This window comes from Hylaeus anthracinus, unplaced genomic scaffold (assembly GCF_026225885.1).
Source record: "Hylaeus anthracinus isolate JK02 unplaced genomic scaffold, UHH_iyHylAnth1.0_haploid 5, whole genome shotgun sequence".
Classification (NCBI taxonomy): domain Eukaryota; kingdom Metazoa; phylum Arthropoda; class Insecta; order Hymenoptera; family Colletidae; genus Hylaeus; species Hylaeus anthracinus.
This window is the reverse complement of record NW_026535322.1, coordinates 9,410,275-9,433,572: the sequence shown is the minus strand read 5'-3', so window position 1 is coordinate 9,433,572 and position 23,298 is coordinate 9,410,275. Positions and strand designations below refer to the sequence as shown.

The following is a 23,298-nucleotide window of genomic DNA, read 5'->3' as shown; positions in this document are numbered from 1 at the left end:
TTAAAAAGAAGACAAATAATTAGATATATAGAATATGTGTATATATTATATATGTACACATATATATACTTGTGTACATTTTCGAAGTGCCGTATCGTATTGCGCAAATATCGACATGTGTGGAAACGTAACATAAAATTATTTTTTATTTCTTCGATACAATGACACAATTAATTTTAATGGTATACATACAGAAAAAATTAATTTTTGTAAAATGTGATTATGTTCGTTTCGGTTAGACGCAGCGAAAGAATAATATAAAAAAAAAAAAAAAGATGCGGTTGTTCCAAGAAGTTTAGCGTAATTGCAAAAGTAGGTGACCTCTGTTGGCAATTGAAAATCAATAAAGTGCAGTGGAGTTCGTGGGCACAATTCGCAGGAAAGGAAAGCAGCTTCATTTCGAGGTTATGTTAGCAGAGTTTCTGAACAAGAAGACGCGGAGCGTCGATTCTATTTTTGATCCGGCGAAGTGTTTATTCTTGCCAGTCGTAGGCGCGCGTCACACATTATAATGCATCTAAATGTGAGAAGAAGTCACGAAAGTTCTGTGAGATAGTACAAACATGGGTAGAAGAAAATCTCACGGATCGTCCAAAAGTAAACAACACGTTCCGCATCAAAGGCAATTGTCTATAACGAGAAGAAACGAGATAAACGCTTTATGCGAGAAATTATTTCATCGTAAGTATATATTTTCTGAAAATAATTTTTGCATGTAGCACATTCACTGTACAACCGTACCATTTTTATATCACGGCGATTTCAAATGATTGTAAAGCATTAAATTAGACGCAAGTAGATATTTTTCCAGACTTGTTAAAAAAAAAAATAGACGCAACGGTTTTATTTCGACCGTTAAAACAATTTCGAGAGTTCCAAATCGTTTAAATTAAAAATTATCGTTTTTTTTTGTTAACCAGTCAGCAGTAATTCAGCATACGCTACCCAACTATGGAACAACTATATAGAGATATCGTCAGTTTTGGAGAAGGTTAAACGGTTGGAGGAGATGAAGACGGAGTCGTCGAAGCGGTCCCAGGGGATTGGACAATTTATGAATTGGCTCAAAGAGAATGGGGCAAATATTGATGGAGCAAGCGTAGCTGAGTTCCCAGGATACGATTTAGGCTTAAAAGCTGAACGAAATGTCCTTAAGAATGAGTTGATGTTAAGGATACCGAGAGGACTTATTTTTAGTGTACATAATGCTGCACCAGAATTAACTGTTCTCCAAAATGATCCATTGATACAGCATATGCCACAGGTAGCACTGGCGATCGCGCTTCTTATCGAAAGGCATAAAGAAAATTCGAAATGGAAGCCGTATTTGGATATTCTTCCTACCAGTTATACCACCGTATTGTACATGACTGCTGCTGATATGATCGAACTTAAAGGCAGTCCTACTTTAGGTATACTTTTATTTTGAGAATTAATATTTCAAATGTTTAACAATCGTTAAAATTCATGAAGACGGTAATAACATTTTATGATTTTTCTCTTTTACTTATAGAAGCTGCATTAAAACAGTGCAGAAATATTGCAAGACAGTATTCCTACTTTACCAAGGTGTTTCAAAATAACAATAACGCGGTGTCCGCTATACTCAGGGATGTTTTTACGTACGAAAGATACTGGTGAGTAGCGATAAACCGATACCGTATTTTCTATATTAAGATAATAATTCTATATTAATAAGATACATTTATTAACCTGGTATAAATAAATATACTTTATTTTACACGTATGAGTTTGAAATAGTCGGTTTACATCAGCGTAACGCATACACTTTTCGATATCAAGAGAAATTCCAAAACGGGTCCTTACAAAGAGAATCACGCTAACTCTAACATTCTAAATTACATAAAATTTTATCGGGTAAAGTTGATCAAAAATTCTATACAGTTATATGTACAAACGTCCGTGTCTGTAAAATTAGTTTACAGACCGATAGAAACATTGGAGTCGGTAATTCAATGGTCGATCTACTAAGGTATCTAACATCTATTATTTTGTATAGTCATTAAAGTCAAGGTACATGGTCAGCCTTCGGTATATACGTAAATACAGGGAGTCACTTTAAAAATATATGCGCAATGTCTAGGGTTTAACTCAACGTAGACAAGAAAATACTGTTGTTTGTCAAGCGTCCCACTGGAAATATTGCAAATACGTTTAAATAGGTCTGCCGTTATTTCATGTAATCAGGTATAGTTTCCCAGCTGTCGTTAGCATCCAGTGAATCATTATCGATATCACTTCTACATTCCATCTCTCCCACAGGTTGTCGGGTTTCGTTTCTCTCAGGTCTTTTTGTCGTCGATGTGGCGACCACGTTCACCATCACGGTGCTCAGACTGCTCGAATTCGAGAGTTTCCTGGCCGCCAATATAGGACCTTGAAACACTGCCCTGGAAAAGGTGTTCCTGTATCTGTACTTTTGTTTCTGTCGAATCCTGCATACGATGAATATCGCCAGGAAAACCACAATCGTCACACCAAGGATCGCGCCGCTCGCTATTATGCTGGGCTTCACTTTTGAGAGAGTCCTTCCCCGTTCGTTCTTGTCATCCTCTTCGTCCCTGTCAAATACGCTAGTTTCTCTGAATACCGTTTGTATGTCGATAGAATTCGGTATCTTCTCGAGAATCTCTTTTACATACCCAGACTGAACGACGTTCGCGGTGTCGTTTTTATGTACCGTTTCTGTATCGTTTACGAACACGACACCAAGATCGCTGTTTCGCTCAGGCAACTTTTTGTCCGCTTTATATTCACCCGCAAAGTCACGCTGGAGGTCCTTCGCGAAAGGAAGAGAACCGAAAGTCGTTAACAGATCAACGATCTGGACTGTACGACGACGCTCCTCCATGTCTTCGTTCTTGATTCCCGAATCGAAATTCGATTGTAATCGTTTAGTAGTACTCTCCACTGGACGAACAAAATTCATTAGATTCGAGATTGGAGCACCGTTGGTCGCGTTTTCGAACGATTTCGATGAGATATCGGTTCCGTTTCTCTCCCTAAATTCATAAGAAGTCCCCTTGGATAATTCGTTCGTCTCCGAGTTACTTCTGCCCTTCGCTCCATCCTCATTGTTCGGCTTCCGTGCTTTTAGTCGCGACACTTCGGCCAGGTGAACCTTACTGGAGCCCCGCTGTCGCAAAGCGATCAGTTCCTCCAAGCTCATGTTTCTTGATTTAAGAAGGCGTTCCAATCTCTTACCCGCGGATCCAGACGCGAACAATTCGAAGATCTCCGCTCGAGCTTCTGGTTCTATTTCCGACGTCGCATCCTCGCGATTATGCTTCTCGGTGGCGTTCGCGATTTGATGGTTTTTCAAGGAGTAATCGACGTTGTTCAAAAACGTTCGTCGATCCTCCGTGGTTGTACCATAAGACGTTGCATCCGATGCAGATTCAATTTTGTCCATCGTGCTTGTACTGTCTTCGTCAGCGGGAGTGTTAATTTGAGTGTTTTGTTCTAGATCGTGGTACGTCAACGGCGCGTCCTCCTGATATTCCAGTTCTGAAAACGTGGTGTAATCGCTCTCCTGATGCTCGACGATGATCTGTGGCCGCTGAATTTCTTTTGCGATCAACTTGGTCGCATCGTTGCGTTCATTTTCAGGAAATACATTTCTCGTCGACTCGGTGCTTTCCGTCGGATTCAAGATCTGCTCGATGCTCAACGTCGAGCCTCTGTCCTCGTTGATCTTCAAAGTAGGTTCCGCGTCGCTTTCCCCGTCCTTCGCCATCAACCAAACCGGAGACATGCCGTTCCGTCCATTTTTATAATCGGTGAAATCCGAAAATTCCATGATCTCGTCTTCGTCCAAGCTCTCCGGTTTGATTTCGTCACCGTCCCGTAATTTCGTAGCACCGTTATCCTGCAAGAACCGCACGGAATTCGTTGCAGTCGGCATCGATGTCGTAATCGCTGCCGGTGCTCTCGCGTTGGGCGTTACTTGGACTGGCCCTGGATCAAGATTGACGCTAATCGATTTTCCAGTAGTTGCGTTCCCGAGATTTAAAGAAGGCCACGAGGAATCGGTGAGATTCTTGCGCCACAGAACATCCACCGTGTCCACGAATGAAATCATTAGGCCATCGTCTCTCGGAGCATTCTTCGTTCTCGTGGTTTCTGTATTAGCAGTATACTGCGGTTTCTTCGTGGTGCTGGTGGCTTTCGTAAGGGTATTGTACATCATTCTAGACGCTTCCTCGATATAATCCTCTGTCTCGACGTCTTTCGATTTCAATGCGTTGATCGCGTCCGCTTTACCTTTCAGGAGATCGTCCAGAGTCAGATTTTTCCGCTGCAGGAGTTCTGACAAACTCAGACCCTCTTCCTGCTGCATCTTTAGAAGAGACCTCAGCTCCACGGCGTTCTGCGTGAATTGATTACCGCGTTCTGATTCGGAGGAACTCTGCCAAGACCCAGGATTGCTTTCCGTCTCGTTTTCGGCTAAAGCGAACTCGTAATTTTGCGGTGGTCTTCGTTTCCTTGGACGTGGTTTCAGGTACTCTTCGTCGTCCAGTTCATGCTCGTAGTCGTTAGGCCGTATTTGAAAAGCCTCTCGATACCTGACGGACGTTGCTTCTTTGTTATCCGCAGGACTCCAAATCACTTGTTCCATCCTATCGCTCGTTTCTTTGGAGTTGGCTAGATTTTGCGTAGCCGAGGCTCGAGAGTCTTTTCTTTTCTCACTTCGTCCCCTATATACGCGTTTGTCGTAATTCCCTGGTCGAGATTCCTCGCGTCCATTGTTTCGGCGATGCTTCACTGCTCGATGACTGTAATCGAAATCCTCTTCGTTGTCCGCTTTGTCGCTAGTGTATCGCGATAATTGAGGAAACGGAAACAGCGGCACGGTGTCGCCGTCCCTCCATTTTGGTTCAAGAGCCTCGCCGTTGTTTCGCCATTTGCCGATGCTCTCGCCAGAGTTTACCTCGTCGTCGTAAATCACGCGACGTGGCAGGCCATTGTTTTCTGTCTGTCTCCGCGTTGTCTCCTAGAAATAGAATAATTAATATATCGATAGAATTAGTATAGTCCTATTTGTACAGTTTGTTGAGTTTCCAATCATTATTGGAACAACATTGTTACAAATTGTCATATTTCCTTGCTAGTTCGAATGTAATTCAAAATGATTAGGATGTTAATTGTACGCGCAATAACGAGTTCTGATTATGTGCCTCCAGCTTAATTAAACATTGATTCGAATACAAAGATATTACTGTGCTACTATTAGAATGATTTCAACTGAATTAACACAATACTGGGAAACTCTTTAATTTTGTTTCGTAATTCGCTAACAAGCAATGTAATATCTCTCTAAATTAAAGATACGGCATCCAGGAAACTATCCTGGATATAGTTTCTTTTAAAAAAATGTATACACGCACATGATGGCGTAAAAGAATTTTAATATGGAATTTAGTCGAGTTTCAGGCAGTACGTAAATATTGGGGCGTTTTATTTTTACTCGAAAACAATTTTAATAATATATTTGTAATTTGCAGCAAAGATGAAATTATACAGAACTTTCTCGTGTTAAATGTTCCTTCGGAATTTTCATTAGGATGCATCAGAAGTTAACATATAGCTCGAATACACGAAAGTAAACATATATTAGCTATATCCTTGATTTATTTGCAATGTTAATTTGGTTAATCACGGTAATAATTATCATGACCACGCATTTTCGATCTGTGTTTGAGATACGAAAGTATCGTTCATTAAAATTCAGTCAGTTTCTAAGTAAATGAATAACGGGAATGTAAACAGTGAACAAAGTTCAGTGACTACAAAAAGGGAAAGTGCAATGTCCAGATGTAATTTGTGCAATGACGAAACCGTGCAAGGATGTCATCATAGTCGTGTCACATCGATATAATTATTAACCTAAAACATAATCGTAAATTGTATCGAGGAATAATTTAAAAATTATTCGTTCTAGTACATCGTTTATATGAAACATTTAACGAAGTTCTTGGAATTGCACGAAGTATGGAACGAAGTGTTTACGAAGTCTCGAACTTTCCGCGGTTCGGTGTCAGCTTTCTCTTTCTCTTGTGGTTTACGTGCTACCGTACAGCTATAGTTCTGTTTTTCATTTCAATGACCTCAACGCGGATTTTGATATTTGCTACTGTTAGAGACGTGTTCCGAAGCGTGGAAAACTCTTATCTATCTTTTAACTACGGCCGTGAACATTTGGTGAAATCCTTCTTTATATGTAGGATTTCACATAAATGACTAACAATAATCATTCAATTTAGGGTTAATTTTTTCTCTCGTAATATCTTAAATACAGTGATGGGGAAAACCCTAGGCTTCGAATAAATCTGAAGTTTGTCGATTTGTTTGTCTCGTTTCCTTCTTTGAAATATGTTCAAAAGAAGAAACGAGACAAACATATCGACAAACTTCAGATTTATTCGAAGCCTAGGGTTTTGCTCATCTCTGCTTAAATATAAATGTGCATATCTAATCCAAAGATTGTGATACACAATTAGTAACCAACAAAAAAAAAAGCAGTTCTCGTAGTGATTTTTCAAAAGATCGATTTGGTAGGATCCAATTTTAATTTCAATTGAAAATCGATTTCGGAATTTCTTCTTTACGAGAATTGATCATCTCTACCTTAACGACAACGATAAGCGCGATAGGTTTCTACGGTAGCTCTCCAGAGGTCGTTTCGATCGTTTATTAGTCGGTAAAAAGCGTACGTAGATCGCAAACAATCAGTATCCCATGATGGCGTCATAAATTGTGATTCATAATGGTCTTGTAACGAGTTGAAAGTTCCTTAAATCGCGAAATCTGTAAGACTTGGATTAATTTAATACCCACATTAATTTCAGATTAGGTTAATCATTGATGTACTACGCGTTCATAGCGAACAAAATTGAAATCTTTTGTATCACGAAATAAAGTTACGTTGCATCTTTTTGGCTATTTTCAGATGCAGATAACTAATCCGTCGGTTTCGTCGTGTAAAACTATAACAAATACACCTGTCCCTTGATTTACACGGTAGATACACGTGAAGGAGAGTGTTTGACAAATGAAAATCCGGAACAAAGAGGTATCTTCAATTTTTTGTCGAAAACAGAAATATTAAAATTCTAGAAAAATCCAATCTACGTCAATCAAACCGTGTTTGACGTCCCTTACACGAAAGTAAACCACGCTGTTTTAACCGGTCGCGCATTTTATCTCTCACTTTGATTTTTTTCTCGCGGAAACAGGTAGGTTGCGAAATGCTCGAGACATTTCATCGACGCATTCGGACGTTCGACAATCGTACCGCGAGTAGGTAGCGACGCATCTAGATTTTTCGAGACCTTTAGCTAATTATTTCGTGACGCCTTTTTCATTTTTAGGATGTTCGATGAAACGTGAACGTTCTTTCAGTGAATTCTTTAGCTCTCTTAGCAACGAACATTCTAGATCGAGATCCTTTTTTTCGTCGTAGATCTCACGGAACCCTGGATTTTTTGTTAGGAAATGTTATTAAAATAATTAATTGCTAAACTATTCTTGTGAGTGGCGCCAGCTGTCGAGACATGCCATTTAAAGAAAAGAATTGGGTGATATTAAATCGCCATTTATTTAACGAACGGTGCCTTTCCTCAGGGCCGGCGTAACCTTTTGCGGGGCCGGGTTCAAAAATTTTGCGGGGCCTGAATTCAAATCCTACACTTGAATTTTACAACGAGGAATTATTTATTTACAAATGCTATATATTTTTTGTAAGATGAATATTAAACAATAATACTTTGATGATTTTTGTCACTCCTTTCAATTTAATCATCGCTACTAAAAAAATGTCTTGCATCTCAGCAAAAATTGCTTCCACTTGTCAATGGTGTCATCAGTCTGTAAAAAGTTAATCAAAATCGGTACCTTTTAATTCGGTAATTATCGTAGACCGCGGGGCCGAATCGATCGTCTATCGATTGTTTTCAATCCGTTTACAAACCTTTGTGTACACTTTTCAATTTGTAGTTTCGAATGAGGGATCGACGCCCTTAAGTCTAGACAGGCCTCAGCCAGTATATACTTCCAATAAATGAGTTGAGGGCGAGGGGGGTGGGAGGGAGGGAGGGTAACGTCTCTTACAGGGGAAATTATCGCATTATTTAGAGAGGATTCGCTGTACACTCAAGGAGACACGACACCGTAACGACACTAAAAAGAGCGATATTTCCAGAAATTCTTTATGAAGAAACTATGCGATGAATTATTTTGAAACTTTCAGTATAAGAACCATAGTAGAATATGTGTTGTGTACAGGGTGTCCCAGCCTTAGTGATACAGGGCTCTAACTCCAAAACTATCGGCCGAATGGAAAATTTCAAATATGGAAATTGCATGGTAAAGCGGGGCTCATGTTTCAGCGAGAAGGGATTTTTGTTAACTTTGTTATTTAACGAGATATGATGGTCAAGTTTCGTTTTTCATAATGGAACTATGTATATTTTTTTATACCACGCGATAGTATTTTTCAAGATGGATTCATTAAGCTTTAACGTATTTACCCGATTTTTCTTAGTTTTGAAGATAGGACGCTTCAAAGTTTGCTAATTTTCAAGGAAAAAACTCGGTTCGATCCCGGGCGGTCCCATTGATCCAATAAGCACCATGCGGTTCTTGAAATCGATACGGAGGGTCTCGCTTGGAATTCTAGGCCCAGAATAATTGGGATTCTTCCCATTTTCCTCCGTATCGATTTCAAGAATCGCATGGCGCTTACTGCATCGATGGGACCGACTGGGATCGAACCGAGTTTTTTCCTCGAAAATTAGCAAACTTTGAAGCGTTATAGCTTGAAAAGTAATAAAAATCGGGTAAATATTAGGTTGTCCCGAAAGTTTCTTTCGCGAGTTGCACTCAATTATTTTCTGTGGTCGTGTTTATATAAATAGACAACCTAATTTCATAGATATTCATGTTGTAACAGTAATGGAGCAAAATGAATCGTGCACAATTCAGTAACGTAACATAAAACACAAACTACTGTGCATGTATTACTTATTAATAAAGCGAAAGAAACTTTTCGGACAACCTAATACATTAAAGCTTAATGAATTCGTCTTGAAAAGTGTTATCGCATGGTATAAAAAAGAAAGTATGTAGTTCCATTTGAAAAACGAAACTTGACCATCATATCTCGTTAAATAATAAAGTCAAGAAAAATTCCTTCTCGCTGAAACATGAGCCCCATTTTATCATGCAATTTCCATATTTGAAATTTTCCGTTCGGCCTATAATTTTGGAGTTAAAGCTCTGTATCACTTAGGCTGGGACACCCTGTATATCCTGGAGGATAATCAAGACATCTTGTTGACATTTCCTTCCCATGATTTCATTTATACACATATTTTTCAATAATTTCTACAAGTAAAATATTTTTAATTCTGTTCTGAAAGCATTGATATGTATACACGTGTCGCGCCTCGTTAATCCTTTATTTACACGATTTCACTTTTTCGCAGACTAGACGACAACGGTAGGAAAGAAGAAAAACGGGTGATCGGATGAACGGGGATTTGGGGATTTAGAAATATTCTTTTTCGATCCTTACCTGATAGCTCTGATTTTCCCCTCGAGCTGGTCGGTCCGCGTTCGGTCGAGTAGACTCGGCGGATCCATCACGAGGGAAATCGAACGCGAAGAGCATCAACGAGAGCAGACAAAATGTTCTCCACATCGTTGCAGCGCGATCGGAACACCGAAAGCTCCTCGTCATCGATGCACCAAGTAACCACTTGCTCCTCCACGTTGACGTAGGTTGTTTGCTCGTTGGCTTTGTGCTCGTCGCCGTCCAACAGGTGCACGTAGACAGCCGTCGCGCACAGGATAACGAAAATCGCGTTCTTCCTGTTGCACAGGCCGTAGATTTCCTCAGGGTTCATGCAGAACCGCTCTGTCGTCCCCGTCTGGTGGCTAATTACAAGCAGGCGACTTCTCGACTCGGTTAATTTCCTCTTCGAACGCGATTATATTCTCCCCGCCAAATTTATGGTCGTCGGGTCCTCATTTAACGCTGAGAGATCGAATTTTTACCTGTACAAACTACCACGTTCAGAAATTTCTACGAATTCAATTGTTTTAAAGATTCGAGCGCTCTTGAAATTTCTATTTCCTTAACGGATATCGAACGATTCTCGTTTAAGGCGATGTCGCGTCGCGAAACACCCTCTCGAGCGGTATTTTCTTTTTTCCCTTCGTGTCGTTGAATTTTTCTCGTCACCACGCGGACCACTGCAACAGACGCGTGTCGTCTACCATTATTATTAGGTTTTCTTGTTTCGTTTTGGTAAACCTTCGCGCACGAGGCTGTGGATACTGCGAGCGACTCTCGTTCACTTTCGAAGCGGCACACTCTTCTACGCGAACTGACGACGGTTTTCTCCGTGCGCGATCCTAAGTAAGTCGGTGAAACTCGAGAGCAGAGAGTCTTCTACTCTAAACGTTTGCTCGGCCAGGGAGAGACGCTCTCTTGCTTCCCAACGAGCGCTGGCTGATCGTCGAAGATGAATTTCATCGTTAACCATTCTTGCAAGACGGTGGGAGATTGTGCGAGATAATACCAGCCGTTCCTTTGACGAATCGATTTTCCTCTCGCAAAACAGAAAGTGGAGAAAAGAGTGACGAAGTGGTATAGATCGTGATCTTAATCCTCTGTAAAGTCATTCCACGCAAAATTCTTCACTCACCGTAATGTGTGTGATTTTCTCCGATTTTTTAAGTAGTAATTTATTAGGAAATAATTGCAAACGAATTACTATTATCATTATTTATTCCAGAAAAAATATTATATGTATATACATACATGTAGTAACGGTTCTAGTGTTTCTAGTGGTTCTAGTGTCATTGTAATAGTGGTTCTGGTTGCTTGAGAATATAATATATTATATTAACATTATATTATAACATATATTATATTATATATTAACATAATAGTTTTGAGAATGAATGAAATATAATCTTCGAAAAAATAGTTCAATGTATTTGGTTAGAGTAGATTTTTCCAATTGTAAAATGTTTTCATCGGTCGCGCTCGAATGGAAAGAACGAGAGATTCGCGAGAACCGTCGTACGCTTTGATAGATCTTCACTCGGAAGCGGAAGAACGATCGATCGTATCGAATCGTCTGTTCTACGCGATCGTTGATCGGCCACTCGAAGATCGAACGAGATGTTGCGCGTGTTTCTTTAACAAATTCCGTTCGTATATTTATTAATTTATATTAGTCTTTAATTGCATAATTTATTCGTTTTATTGTACTCGAGTATTCATACACTCTATCAGATTTTGTTTGCGTGCCAATAATTAAGTGACTCGTTGCACTCGGTTATTCTCGGTTTCATTGAACTCCTCTATGATCTCATGGACAGTTACCGGATAAAGTGAAGTTGTGCGATCCGATGAATGACTGTCGGGGAAATTACTTCATCGATTCTAATTGTAGTAATTATCGAGGCGTATGTAGACTGGTCGAGGTTGAGGCTACTCGTGAAATTTGTCTGTATTTGAACACTCGGTCGAAATATAGATTAGATCCAAAAGGAGGACAATTGTTAGAAGAACAACAATGATCAAAATTTGGTGGTTGATGAACTTGGAACGTATACGTGTATTCTAATGGCCATCGAGTTGAGACTTGGATTATCTATAGGTTCGCTGTAATGGCGACCAGGTTGAGGACCTAGAAGGCTGGATGATAAAATGACGATTAGATATTTCTACTTAAACCAGAGCGTAATCTCAGCCCTAACCAGCGACAGTTTCGTGATTGGGTTCGCCAGTGATAGTCTCCGCGGCGAAGCAATGTTGTAGAAAGTGCGCGATGGAGATCTCACGATCTTCGATTCATAGCACGACCTTCCCACGTGCAGTGGACTGTGCATCCATCCCCACGATGCGGCAGCGGTTTATGTTGTGCTCGTCTCCCTGATTCTTATCCGCAGGCCCGCGATTCGTTGCGAAACGAGCCGCCGCCGTTTTTATTCCGTCGTTTCCTTTTGTTCCCAGCGTCGTCGCATCTGCTTCCTCGACTTCTGTCAACCACGCTCTTTCAGGACCACTTTCTTCTCTAATTAAAACCAATGATTAATTCATTCGTAACTACACGCGAAACGGTCGATCGATCGACCGATTTATTCCTAATCTTGTGTAGAAGTATGAGCGACAAATAAGGCACAGAAGAGATTCGAACCCACGATTCTCGGATCCACCAGTCGACCATTTTCTCTACACGACCGTCACCTCACCTTACGATTCGTGTTTTCATTTGACTTCGTAGATTAATAGTAAACGTAGATTATCACGTTCGCAGCCAGACTAAAATAACAGTAATTATGTTAAATGCGTACCATTTCGTCATACGATCTTCCTAAGGCGTCTGGCCACCCTGAGCGCTCGCCAGATGGGTACTATTCTTAAAAAAATTCATAAATGCGAAAGTATAGACAAAAATATACTTTTATGTTTCGACACATACTTAAAGAACGGTTTAATGAACACATGAAAAATTTTTTGAGATAACAGAAAAAGAAATGGCGACGGTTCGACAATTTTGGTGAAGCCCTTCGGCACGAAACGCGCGTGGGCTGTCCCATCATTATATTCTTTAGGTTGCATGTGAAAGAGCAAAAAAAAAATATTACATTGTTTCTGGAGTTTGTCGCAAGAGAGTAGGAATTGGATTTTTTTTTTTTACCATTAAGAAAATTATGATGAGCCGAAGAAATTTTATTTTTCTTTTTCACCGAAATTTCACGAGAAAAATGGTCAATAAAAGAAAAACTAATCAAGTAATCGCAAAAATCCATTGCTACTCTTCAGATAATGTATCTAAAAGTAGTGTGTACAAATTTCAGAGCAATCGGACCGATAGTTTACGAGATTTACGTTGTATCATTTCGAAAAATATAGTTTCGAGATAATCCCAAAAGAAAGTATACGGTCCGATTGCTCTGAAATTTGTACACACTACTTTTAGATACGTTATCCGAAGAATTGAAATGGATTTTTGCGATTACTTGATTAATTTTTTTTTAAGAATAATACACATCTGGCGAGCGCTCAGAGTGGCCAGACGCCTTAATTCTAATCGATACACTGTACACGTCGTAAACTGTTCAATCGTCAGCAACATGATTGATCTGTGTCAGTGGATCGAAATATTTGCATACAGAATTGTGTATCTATTTGAACTAAATATTTCGTTCTGAATTTGGTGTACATAGTAGCTCGCCGTATTCTTCTATGTTTACGTTTGAAGATATGAGGAAAAAATAGCTAGACCGAGGTAAAACCTCAGGATAGAGGTACTTTGATCGTTCTCGAAGGGGAGAAAAGGAAACAAAGTTATGGAGAAGAGTAAATGTTCATATTCAATGAAACTGTGACCCATATCTTTCGTTCTCACGCGGAAAAATAATTAATCTAGGTTCTTCGTTCGGTTTCAGATGTGAAATTAACCTTGTTTCGAATGCATTTCTAATTATATCACATCCGGTAAATTTATTAAACGAGAGCCATCGAAATGATTAATTAATAGCGAATATGTATTTATGAAATAAATGAAACGAGATAAGAAAGAGACATTATTAAATGATCGTTACGAGGGAACATTAGATTGATCGATAAATTCAAACGTAAATAAAAAGTTTAACGAAAATAGGAGGAGATAATCCGTATGTTTAAAAGGAAGATAATAGGTTTCGTTGTACCATTCAATTTTTTCCTATAATCACGAAACAGAATGTACCATTCAGAAAAATTGCGTGACGTGCGCTATATAATTTCGTAATTAGTTTTGCTCGAACTTTACGCGCGTGTATGTCACGTGACCAAACACTTTACCGACCATTGGCCTATCAATCCGCTTTTTTAATAATCTATTATCGATATAACATTAAATACTCCTATCGTTATATGAACATTAATTTAAAAATTGACTCTAGTAGACTCTAATCCAGTCAAAATAGAAAATATTATCGTGTAGCGCATCGTAAAGTGTTAACGCCGCGAATAAATGGCCATACAGAGTTTTTATATTTAATTATACATTTAATGATTTCTCTAATGAAATAGTAATAGCGCGGTGAAGGTAACTTCCTAATACGGTAAAAATAACATCGTATCCCGATGAATAGAAGCGAAATGTTGTGAGAGTAGAGGAGCTAATGGAGAAGAAATGTCAGGAAAAAAAACGTTGCTCTCTCGGACGAAAACAGTAAAACGTGCGTTACTCCTCTCGACGATATCTCCTCTTCCGTAGCCTGAGATCGTCGGTCGAGGAGACTCGTAACAAGAGTGCTCGAGTCCAAGAGCGTATCTACTACGAAACTCCAGGTCCCGCCGAAAGTACCTTATTTATTAATTATTTTATCTCAACTAGGAAGGAAGGAAATTTTGTTCGGTTTAAAAGGATTTAAATAATTTTATAGCGCTCGAAATTTATAGAAATATACATTATTTGTGTACCTTTAATACATTTCTATGGTAGATTATCAAAATTTCAGCGTCTACATTTATAAACTATATTTCTACGATATCATTTACGATTTACTAAAGACCTACCGAGTAATGGTACGTCAGCACTTTTGGACGATGGCATAATGATTCTTGAATATTCGAGAAGTTTGAGGTAATCGTAGAATGATTATTCTAATATAAAATGATTCGACATATTACGATGTAAAACCGACGCAGTATGTTTACTCGTTTCGCGAAAGATTTTAGAAAAGTAAAAGGGGGCCATTCCGAAATAATTAGCTCTTGATCCCCGATTAGCCTAGTTACGCTACTGCTCGAATTGCAAGCAAGAGAGGACGAGCCGCGCACTTTCACACGAGGCCGAACTTTCATACGGTTTACCCGTATGTAGTAACACACGCAAGGGAGCAGGCGAATGTTCCCTTTTCCCGTTCTTTTTTTCACGGAATATAATTTTCTATTATCGCGTAAACGCGGCTACTCGCCTGCGGTTTCCCAGCTGATTTGTTGAATCCCATTGCCTTTCTTTTCCTCGGGCCATTCGCGATGCATTATTCATTAATACCGAGACGTCGTAAATGAAATAAAGCCGTCGCGCACTGTCCTATTTCAGAAGAAAAAGGAATTGTCGTAACTTCGATACATTTTTAAATAAGTAGTTACAAAGGTCTTCGTTTTGGCGGAGCATCGCTATATTCCTCTCTTCGTTACTTGACACGTTGATCGCCGCGTCATTTGGGTGACAGTGCTTTTCACTGAAAAATGAAAACTATTAATTGTGAAAGTTGAGCGTCATAGAAAATGAATTTAAATGAAATACTCGAATTTTGGTGAAGTTACAAAACTAAATACCAAAATAAATGTTTCATTGCGCAGTTTCCAAAACTCTGTAAACAAAATTAAATCGCGATAGAAATTTTCAAGAGTGTTAGTCTGGCAGTGAACGTGTTAAGGCGTCTGGCCACCCTGAGCGCTCGCCAGATGTGTATTATTCTTAAAAAAAAATTAATCAAGTAATCGCAAAAATCCATTTCAATTCTTCGGATAACGTATCTAAAAGTAGTGTGTACAAATTTCAGAGCAATCGGACCGTATACTTTCATTTGGGATTATCTCGAAACTACATTTTTCGAAATGGTACAACGTAAATCTCGTAAACTATCGGTCCGATTGCTCTGAAATTTGTACACGCTACTTTTAGATACATTATCTGAAGAGTAGCAATGGATTTTTGCGATTACTTGATTAGTTTTTCTTTTATTGACCATTTTTCTCGTGAAATTTCGGCGAAAAATAAAAATAAAACTTCTTCGGCTCACCGTAATATTCTTAATGTTAAAAAAAAAAGAAAGAAATCCAATTGCTACTCTCTTGTAACAAACTCCAGAAACAATGTAATATTTTTTTTTTACTCTTTCACATGCAACCTAAAGAATATAATGATGGGACAGCCCACGCGCGTTTCGTGCCGAAGGGCTTCACCAAAATTGTCGAACCGTCGCCATTTCTTTTTCTGTTAATCACAAAAAATTTTTCATGTGTTCATTAAACCGTTCTTTAAGTATGTGTAGAAACATAAAAGTATATTTTTGCCTATACTTTCGCATTTATGAATTTTTTAAGAATAGTACCCATCTGACGAGCGCTCAGGGTGGTCAGACGTCTTAATCTTGTACCTAAAAATGGTCGAAAAACCACTCGTGTAACGATTACGCGTATATTATATCTGGCCGTGTTCGCGTTGATCGCGAGGACCGCTTTCGGAGATAGATTTCCGTCTTTACGTAAGAGGAAGTAATCTAATAGCCACGCGACGACCAGAACGATCTCGACAATACGATCAAGGCTTTCATTTGTCCACTTTTGTCCTGCCACGACGATCTAGACGAGCCCGTGAAAGAAAGTACACAGATCGACGCTTTAAGATAACTATGACGAGCAAATATTAGGTTGTTCCAAAAGTTTCTTTCGCTTTATTAATAAGTAATACATGTAATACAGTAATTCATTTTGCTCCATTACTGTTACAGCATGAATATCTATGAGATTAGATCGTCTATTTATATAAACACGACCACATCAAATAATTGAGTGCAACTCGCGAAAGAAACTTTCGGGACAACCTAATAGAAGAAAAACTATAATCTTATAGAAATTCTATATAAATGAACTTTTACGATAGGAATGGTTGAACAAATTCCATTGTAGTTATTTGAATTCATTTTCGAATTCAATTACACTCATCGAATGTCAAGAAACTCGAAACATTTGTTTATCCAAAGAAAAACGTCGACGACTGAGTTTACGTTGCGATCAGAGCTAAATTATATGTATAAACTAAATCGCCAGTCCGAAAAATTGCCTCATTGCTGGACCACGTTTTCATTTATCAGTTAAATTGTAGAAACTTTGAAACCCATAAAGATAATAACGATATCTCGTAGCTTTATGTTTCGCACGAGCGCGTATTTCAGGTATTTTAGAAAGCGAACGAACATTAAATCGTCTTTTTTTCTTCTTTCGGGAGTTTTACGAGTCTTTGTTTTCGAGGTGTCCGCCGTTTTGTTTCTCTATGTGTTATTTTTGTACGTGTTTTGTTCGCGGCGCGAGTCGTGAAACGCGAATGTCTCCTGAGAGAGAGAAAGTCGAGGTAAACGACGATGGCAATGAATCTTCTTTTCTTTCCATTTCCGGAATTGTAGGTCAAGTTCTTTGCCCGAAAAGCAGATACAGCTGCTGTTCGACGATTATACAGCGTGCCACTCTCGAAGGCGAAAGTCACTTCCACCTTTTTCTGTGGGATACCCGTGATTAACACCTCTGCACCCGTGATTAACACCAGAGCACCCATATAGAAGCAAAACTTGCAACGTTTTTTCAAGTCTTGATTCTAAGTTACAAGATAGGAAGTCGTACCATTTTCGCGGGAGCTTCTCGAACAAGGATTTCGACTAATGAAATGCTTGAGAAATTTGTTAATGATTTAGTAAACTTTTGTACGAAGGCTGGTCTTTATTGGGAGTCATCGATTTAATTATCTTGGTGACGGCCTTTTCGCGCCTAATGCAATCTCTGTCCCATTTTCTCAGCATCTCTTTATACACATTCGATTTTCTCGATCTCGTGTCAACTCTTAAATAAACATGGGTACAGTGAAAGCTCCGCTACCGGTGCTTTCGAAAACAGATAAATATATAAAAGCATAACGGTAAGACGTTTTAATCAACCGTGTTAGATGCTCAACCTAATGATCTACTTTTACTATCTTTTCCAAATCGATCAATTTCTAAACTACACATCTTAGAAAAGAGAAAGCGTGCACCTTTAACAATCTCTCGAACTGTAATCTGCTTATCTTGTGGTTTACAGTAAAACTTTTTTTAAAACAGTAAAAATTGTTCAAGTTGGCTCCCATGCAACGATCGAGATTCTATCGCAATAACATGATTTCGAAAGAAAGCGAATACGATCCCAACGAAAGTAGAAGATCGATTTGCGCTTATCTTCCGATTGGCAGGACGGAATGCGCGGTAAATTAAATTTCCGCGACGAAATTCCTGTTACAGCTGGGCTGTCTCCACGATAATGACCAGGCAGAACCTACTTCCTAGCGAGGACGGCTCACGCATGATCTATGCCTTGATCCCGATGTGGGACATGTGCAATCACGAGAACGGGAGAGTTAGTTCGCTCGTCTACATTCTACGCGCAATCAACACAGCGGCCTTTGTATCCGGTTCTTTTTATTTCAGATCTTCACGGATTTCAACGAAACATCAGACAGTTGCGAGTGTTACGCTCTGAGGGATTTCAAGAAAGGAGAACAGATATTCATTAGTTACGGACCTAGAACGAATTCCGACTTTTTCGTACATTCTGGATTTGTTTATATGGATAATAAAGAAGTATGCCGTCTCTCGAAATTATTCAATATTATAGTAGAAATTCTCTTACTCGAAATAACAGGGAACACTATATTCTTAGATAAAAAAAAAGTTCTTTCAGTAAATAGAAATAAATTGTTATCGCACCCGACGTTATGATTAAATAAATCGATACTCCCTTTTTCAGGATGGCTTCAAACTGCGTCTTGGAATTAGCAAAGCCGATTCTCTGCAAAAGGAACGTATAGAATTATTGAACAGATTAGACCTACCTCCTGTGAGCGAATTCCTGTTGAAACCAGGAACGGAACCAATTTCTGATTTATTGCTGGCGTTTTTGAGGGTGTTCAGTATGCGTAAATCCGAACTGACGCATTGGCTGCGATCGGATCGGGTTCACGATTTGAAGCACATGGATTGCGCTTTGGAAACTGTCGTCGAGGAGAACATCAGGAAGTTTCTGCTTACCAGGTTGCAGCTCTTAATTGCTAATTACCCGACGACTCTGAAGGTGAAAGTGAAACGAAAATACTGTTTGTAACGCAAAGCGACGCTGTATCAGCGTTAAAATCGTAATCGTTGTGTTGTTTTAATTGTACTTGTTTTATAGGAAGATCTTCAGCTGCTCGAAACGTCGTTGCCGCAAATTAAAAAGTTAGCCATTCAACTAAGAGTAACGGAAAAAAAGATTCTTTTAGCTGCTCTCGAATACGTGGAACAATGGATCAAGGCTTAACGAAAAATTCACGAACTGATTTTCTTTTCTGAGATCGTTCTAATTCTATTCGACGTGGGTTTGATATAAACAAAAATTTAGCCAAAATAATTCTTTGAATGATTAAAGGTACATATAAAAAATAGTACGAGATAAGCAAAACGCAGGCAGAAAAGGGAGCAATGGTGTAAAGTATACTAATGTGTATAAACATTCAACAAACTATATATACATATATATATATGTGTATGTACGTGTATTATTAACAACTATACAATGCAATGTAAAGTAATTACGTGTTCCAAAGGATCTCGATTCTTGTTTTCGAGAGATGAGAACTTTACAAAATATAAACTGTGTTTATCTAACGCGTAAATATTTTTCGTCGAGCTTATACTTCCAGTCAATGTGCTAATCAAGTTCTAATCTCTGATGACAAGATTTGACGAACGCAATACATTTATTTCAGCTTTGATAAAAAAAAAAAGAACAAAAACAAAAATGTACAAATGAAATGTTATTATTCATGAATATTTATTTTTCAAAGAGGATAGTTCAGAGATCTAATTCTTTATGTAAGCTATTACGTGGTTTACACGGGCCTACGAAATCAGACTTACAAACAATTATGCGCCGTAAGATTTACCAATATATCTATCGAATTCTAATAGTACACATAAAAATAAGACAAGCAGCGAGTTCCAGATATTTCCCAGCCATTACAGTTGTATCATATCATGTTTACCCCTAAACTTCTATGCGGTGATTTAAGAAAACTTTGCGCTTACACGGATATTATAACTATACTTTAAAAATTTATCTACACAAAGGCGTAAATGTTTCGATCTCATATAATAAAAAATAATACCATAATAAATTAGATGGCGCTACAGCAGGACTGATAGCTTTCTGTATTGCTTTTTCAATACAGCGGGGCAGACATGATACAATTAAATACAAATGTTACGTTAACTTAACATTACATTTTCCCCTAATATAAAACACAGAGAATGTATGGTTACATTACTTCGACGAATCGCTAAAAAAAGTTATCGTCTTGTTATCTGATCCAAAAAGTTCTATAAGTAGAGTGATTGTATGAGATTCTTAATTATATTCTTAAAGTGATATTATCGACTTCGTGACAATACGAGTAACCGGATGAATGACGATATTCTGTATCTTATATAATCGCTAAAAAAATATACCTGTACATGTTCATCCTTTCTTCAGGTGAGGTCAAACTGCAATACAGTTTATTTAAGAACTTTTTGATCAGATAATGTTTTAATACATATTCGTACCAATAATTTATGTTGTGTGTCGCCAGTCATGTTTAATTGTACTTAATATATACTACAAAGAGACTGTCAGCAACAGCAGATTTCATTATTACGAGTAATTTTTAACCATCAGTTTCAGATCTTTTACATTTCATTCTGTATTTAGCTTTTCTACTTTAGCTGGAATTATTTTCTGGAATATTATCTTAGATTCATAACGTATTTTGGAATTCGATTTTATCTTTCGATAGATCTACGTTATCGTTTTCACTAGCGTACTTCTCAAACTCCAAGTATTACGGTACCGATAGAGTTTCCCTCTTCTTCTTCATTGTTTATCTTAACATTTTTAATGTCATGATCTCTTTGAACATGCGACACGAGAGAAGGTAAGGCATAAAATATTTTGTCGCAAAGATTGCACTGGAATGTCTTTCCGTCTGCCGCCTGCAAGCAGTGTTGATGATCTGGTACAGAAGTGTACGTTTGCCTATGTAACGCTACATGTTTCTCATGATCAATGGCAAGAATGAAATCGTAAGAACAAATTGGACATCTTAAATTGTGCTTTGCCCACACTGTGTGCGTTTTTAATCTATGTAGACTATCATAAACTTTACCACAAACAGGACACTTCATGCATTTATGATTATTAAGCGTTTCTATGCTTTCGTATAATCCGCTACATTCTTTACATTGATAAGTTCTTTCTCCAGTACAAGCATGTTTAAACCAATGCTTTTCCATTTGTGGTAATAAATCGAACACTAATTTGCAGAGAGAACATATAAATCTCCCTTGATGATCTCTTTTCATACTAAGGTTCGATGCTCGTGTATTCCAATGTTTTTCAAAATTATTTTTCAGCAATAAATTTTCATTACAAAATTCACATTGATTTTGATGTTTTGATAAGTGAGTGAATAACATTCCAGGTTCGGTGTTTGTGTAATTACAAAAGGAGCACACAAAATAATCCTCGTTTTGGTACATATGAGAGTATAAATGTTTTTGGAATGAGTTTGAAGTAAAAAACATTGCACCACATGCTGAACATTTTAGGTAAGGCTTACCCTCTTCTGTATAAAATAACGGCAGAGATCTAAAGCTTTGTAACCAACTAACGTTATCTGCAGAATCCGCATTATTCTCTTCATCCATAGAGGATTCCTCATAATCTATTTCTTTCAGAATCGGCATATGTTCGTCGGTAGAAATAATTGAGTGTTCGTCTTCTTTTATTTCAACTATCGGCTCGTGCTTGCATATGAGTTTCCTTAACAATAGTACTTTGTTATGTCGTTTGGAACGACGCAAAGACTTAGATTTTTTATTAGATAAGGAACATTCGTTTGATAATTTGTTTGTCATTAATTCGTTCTGTGCTTCCAATTCTGTTATTATTATAAATTCTTTATTATCAGGTACGGAAGTAACATAAGAAAGAGATGATTCAGTTTTCAGATCCTCCCAATCGCTGAGAGTAGCATCGCTACTAATTTCAGAGTCATTTTCAATAGACAATAGGTCTTCCTGAGTTTCTATATCATCGTTATCATCATCCTCTGCAGACAGCATAGGTGTCCTTAATATTCGTTCGCTCGTTATCGGATATTTGTCCTTTTCATAACTTTCTTCGTCGCTTCTTTTCTTATTAGATTCTTCATCCTCCATTGCATCTTTTGAAAAGTCTTTGCATTCCATGTCTTCTAGCGTTAACATTTTATTATATAGATGTATGCTCAATTTAAACGATCACTGTAACATAGAAAATGAAACGATATGGTAACTGTATAACAGGAATGGGTAAAATTTGTATCTAGATGAAAATTTTCAATACAAGAACAACAAAAGCTTATCCAAATAACTGTTCAATTGAAGAAACCTTGCGACTAAGTCGCTGTATAGAATTTTTATTCATCTATAATCTAAATAAAATTCTCTGCTATCGAATGTTTACACGCAAAGTTCTAAAAAAAATGAAACATAACCTAGCTTTTGTTTGTTTATCGTATCTTTTTCGTTTGTAACGATTATAAGTAAATGATAACTATATTAAGAGTTTGAATGATAGATGCCTGTTATTGTGCAAATAAAGTGTACTCACGCGTGGACATTTAATCCGGCTCCTCCTTACAATGCTCTTCGCGGTACGAACATCGATTTGTATCTGCTTGGGATTCTTTAAACATGCATCGGTAGATGTGCAAAAAAAGTATATAGGAAAATGAAGACTCGTTTTTCAGTAATTCAAACATCGCACGTAATTCACCATTCTCAAAATATGCATTATTATTCACGCTCGAATAACTTTAGTCAGCTGTTTTTTGATTACACGGAATTGACAGGACGTTGGAGCGCGTTCAATGCGACGACCTGTCTGCGATCACACAAAATATGTCTCAATTTTTTCGCTATTAATTTCTATAACCTATTTATGCAATCCATTCGAAACAACAGAAACGACGTAAAATACTTTCCAAATCTGTTTACAAATCGAGAACTGTTCGCGTGTATGAAGTTTGTTTTTATTGGAGTACAAACTATTATGTATTATGTTATATGCAGGGCTGATCCTAGCGTGCTCGGTGCCCTTCTGTAATTTATAAATGGTTTCTGTTTTCGTTGAGTCTCTCAATTTACGTAATATAGATGGAAAACGTTTTCTCAGCTGCATTTTAGTATTATAATGCTTGTAGGATAATCAGAAATTAATTATTGTATGCGATCAAACAGATTACGGGAGTATCCTGTAATATCGACAATTATGAGGCGCCATCTAGCGAAAATGTTAATTACTATTCTACGACAAGCTTGGCCGTATTACCGCCGATGGCGTTGATGTCAAGTAGCAATTCTATTTTCAATTCAAAATTGAAACTCTAGAAGTTTGAC

The 23,298-nt window shown here is 38.0% G+C and overlaps 3 protein-coding genes across 3 annotated transcripts; 1 reads left to right on the top strand and 2 right to left on the bottom strand.

The window, feature by feature from the left end:
- Nucleotides 1-68: 68 nt before the first annotated feature.
- LOC128896081 (actin-histidine N-methyltransferase) lies at nt 69-20,403 on the top strand. The gene is made up of 7 exons (XM_054159253.1): nt 69-681; nt 921-1,412; nt 1,514-1,637; nt 18,088-18,202; nt 18,274-18,426; nt 18,593-18,916; nt 19,016-20,403. Exons 1-7 carry the CDS (start codon nt 564-566, stop codon nt 19,139-19,141), a joined length of 1,452 nt encoding a protein of 483 aa, XP_054015228.1. The 5' UTR covers nt 69-563; the 3' UTR covers nt 19,142-20,403.
- On the bottom strand, nt 1,680-9,721 carry LOC128896073 (uncharacterized). Its single transcript, XM_054159231.1, has 2 exons — nt 9,596-9,721; nt 1,680-5,014 (listed from the first exon to the last, which is right to left on the bottom strand). Exons 1-2 carry the CDS (start codon nt 9,719-9,721, stop codon nt 2,192-2,194), a joined length of 2,949 nt encoding a protein of 982 aa, XP_054015206.1. The 3' UTR covers nt 1,680-2,191.
- LOC128896082 (zinc finger protein Xfin-like) lies at nt 19,625-23,078 on the bottom strand. The gene is made up of 2 exons (XM_054159255.1): nt 22,511-23,078; nt 19,625-22,161 (listed from the first exon to the last, which is right to left on the bottom strand). The coding sequence occupies exon 2, from the start codon at nt 22,123-22,125 to the stop codon at nt 20,686-20,688; it is 1,440 nt and encodes a 479-aa protein (XP_054015230.1). The 5' UTR covers nt 22,126-22,161; nt 22,511-23,078; the 3' UTR covers nt 19,625-20,685.
- Between the last annotated feature and the right edge of the window lie 220 nt (nt 23,079-23,298).

Excerpts from the sequence above, each read along its gene's own strand:
- LOC128896081 (XM_054159253.1), top strand. The coding sequence starts at position 564 with ATGGGTAGAAGAAAATCTCACGGATCGTCCAAAAGTAAACAACACGTT. Across the intron at positions 1,413-1,513 it reads TAAAGGCAGTCCTACTTTAG|AAGCTGCATTAAAACAGTGC; the intron begins GTATACTTTTAT and ends TTTTACTTATAG. Across the intron at positions 18,203-18,273 it reads GCAATCACGAGAACGGGAGA|ATCTTCACGGATTTCAACGA; the intron begins GTTAGTTCGCTC and ends TTTTTATTTCAG.
- LOC128896073 (XM_054159231.1), bottom strand. The coding sequence starts at position 9,721 with ATGTGGAGAACATTTTGTCTGCTCTCGTTGATGCTCTTCGCGTTCGAT. Across the intron at positions 5,015-9,595 it reads GGGAAAATCAGAGCTATCAG|GAGACAACGCGGAGACAGAC; the intron begins GTAAGGATCGAA and ends TTCTATTTCTAG.
- LOC128896082 (XM_054159255.1), bottom strand. The coding sequence starts at position 22,125 with ATGTTAACGCTAGAAGACATGGAATGCAAAGACTTTTCAAAAGATGCA.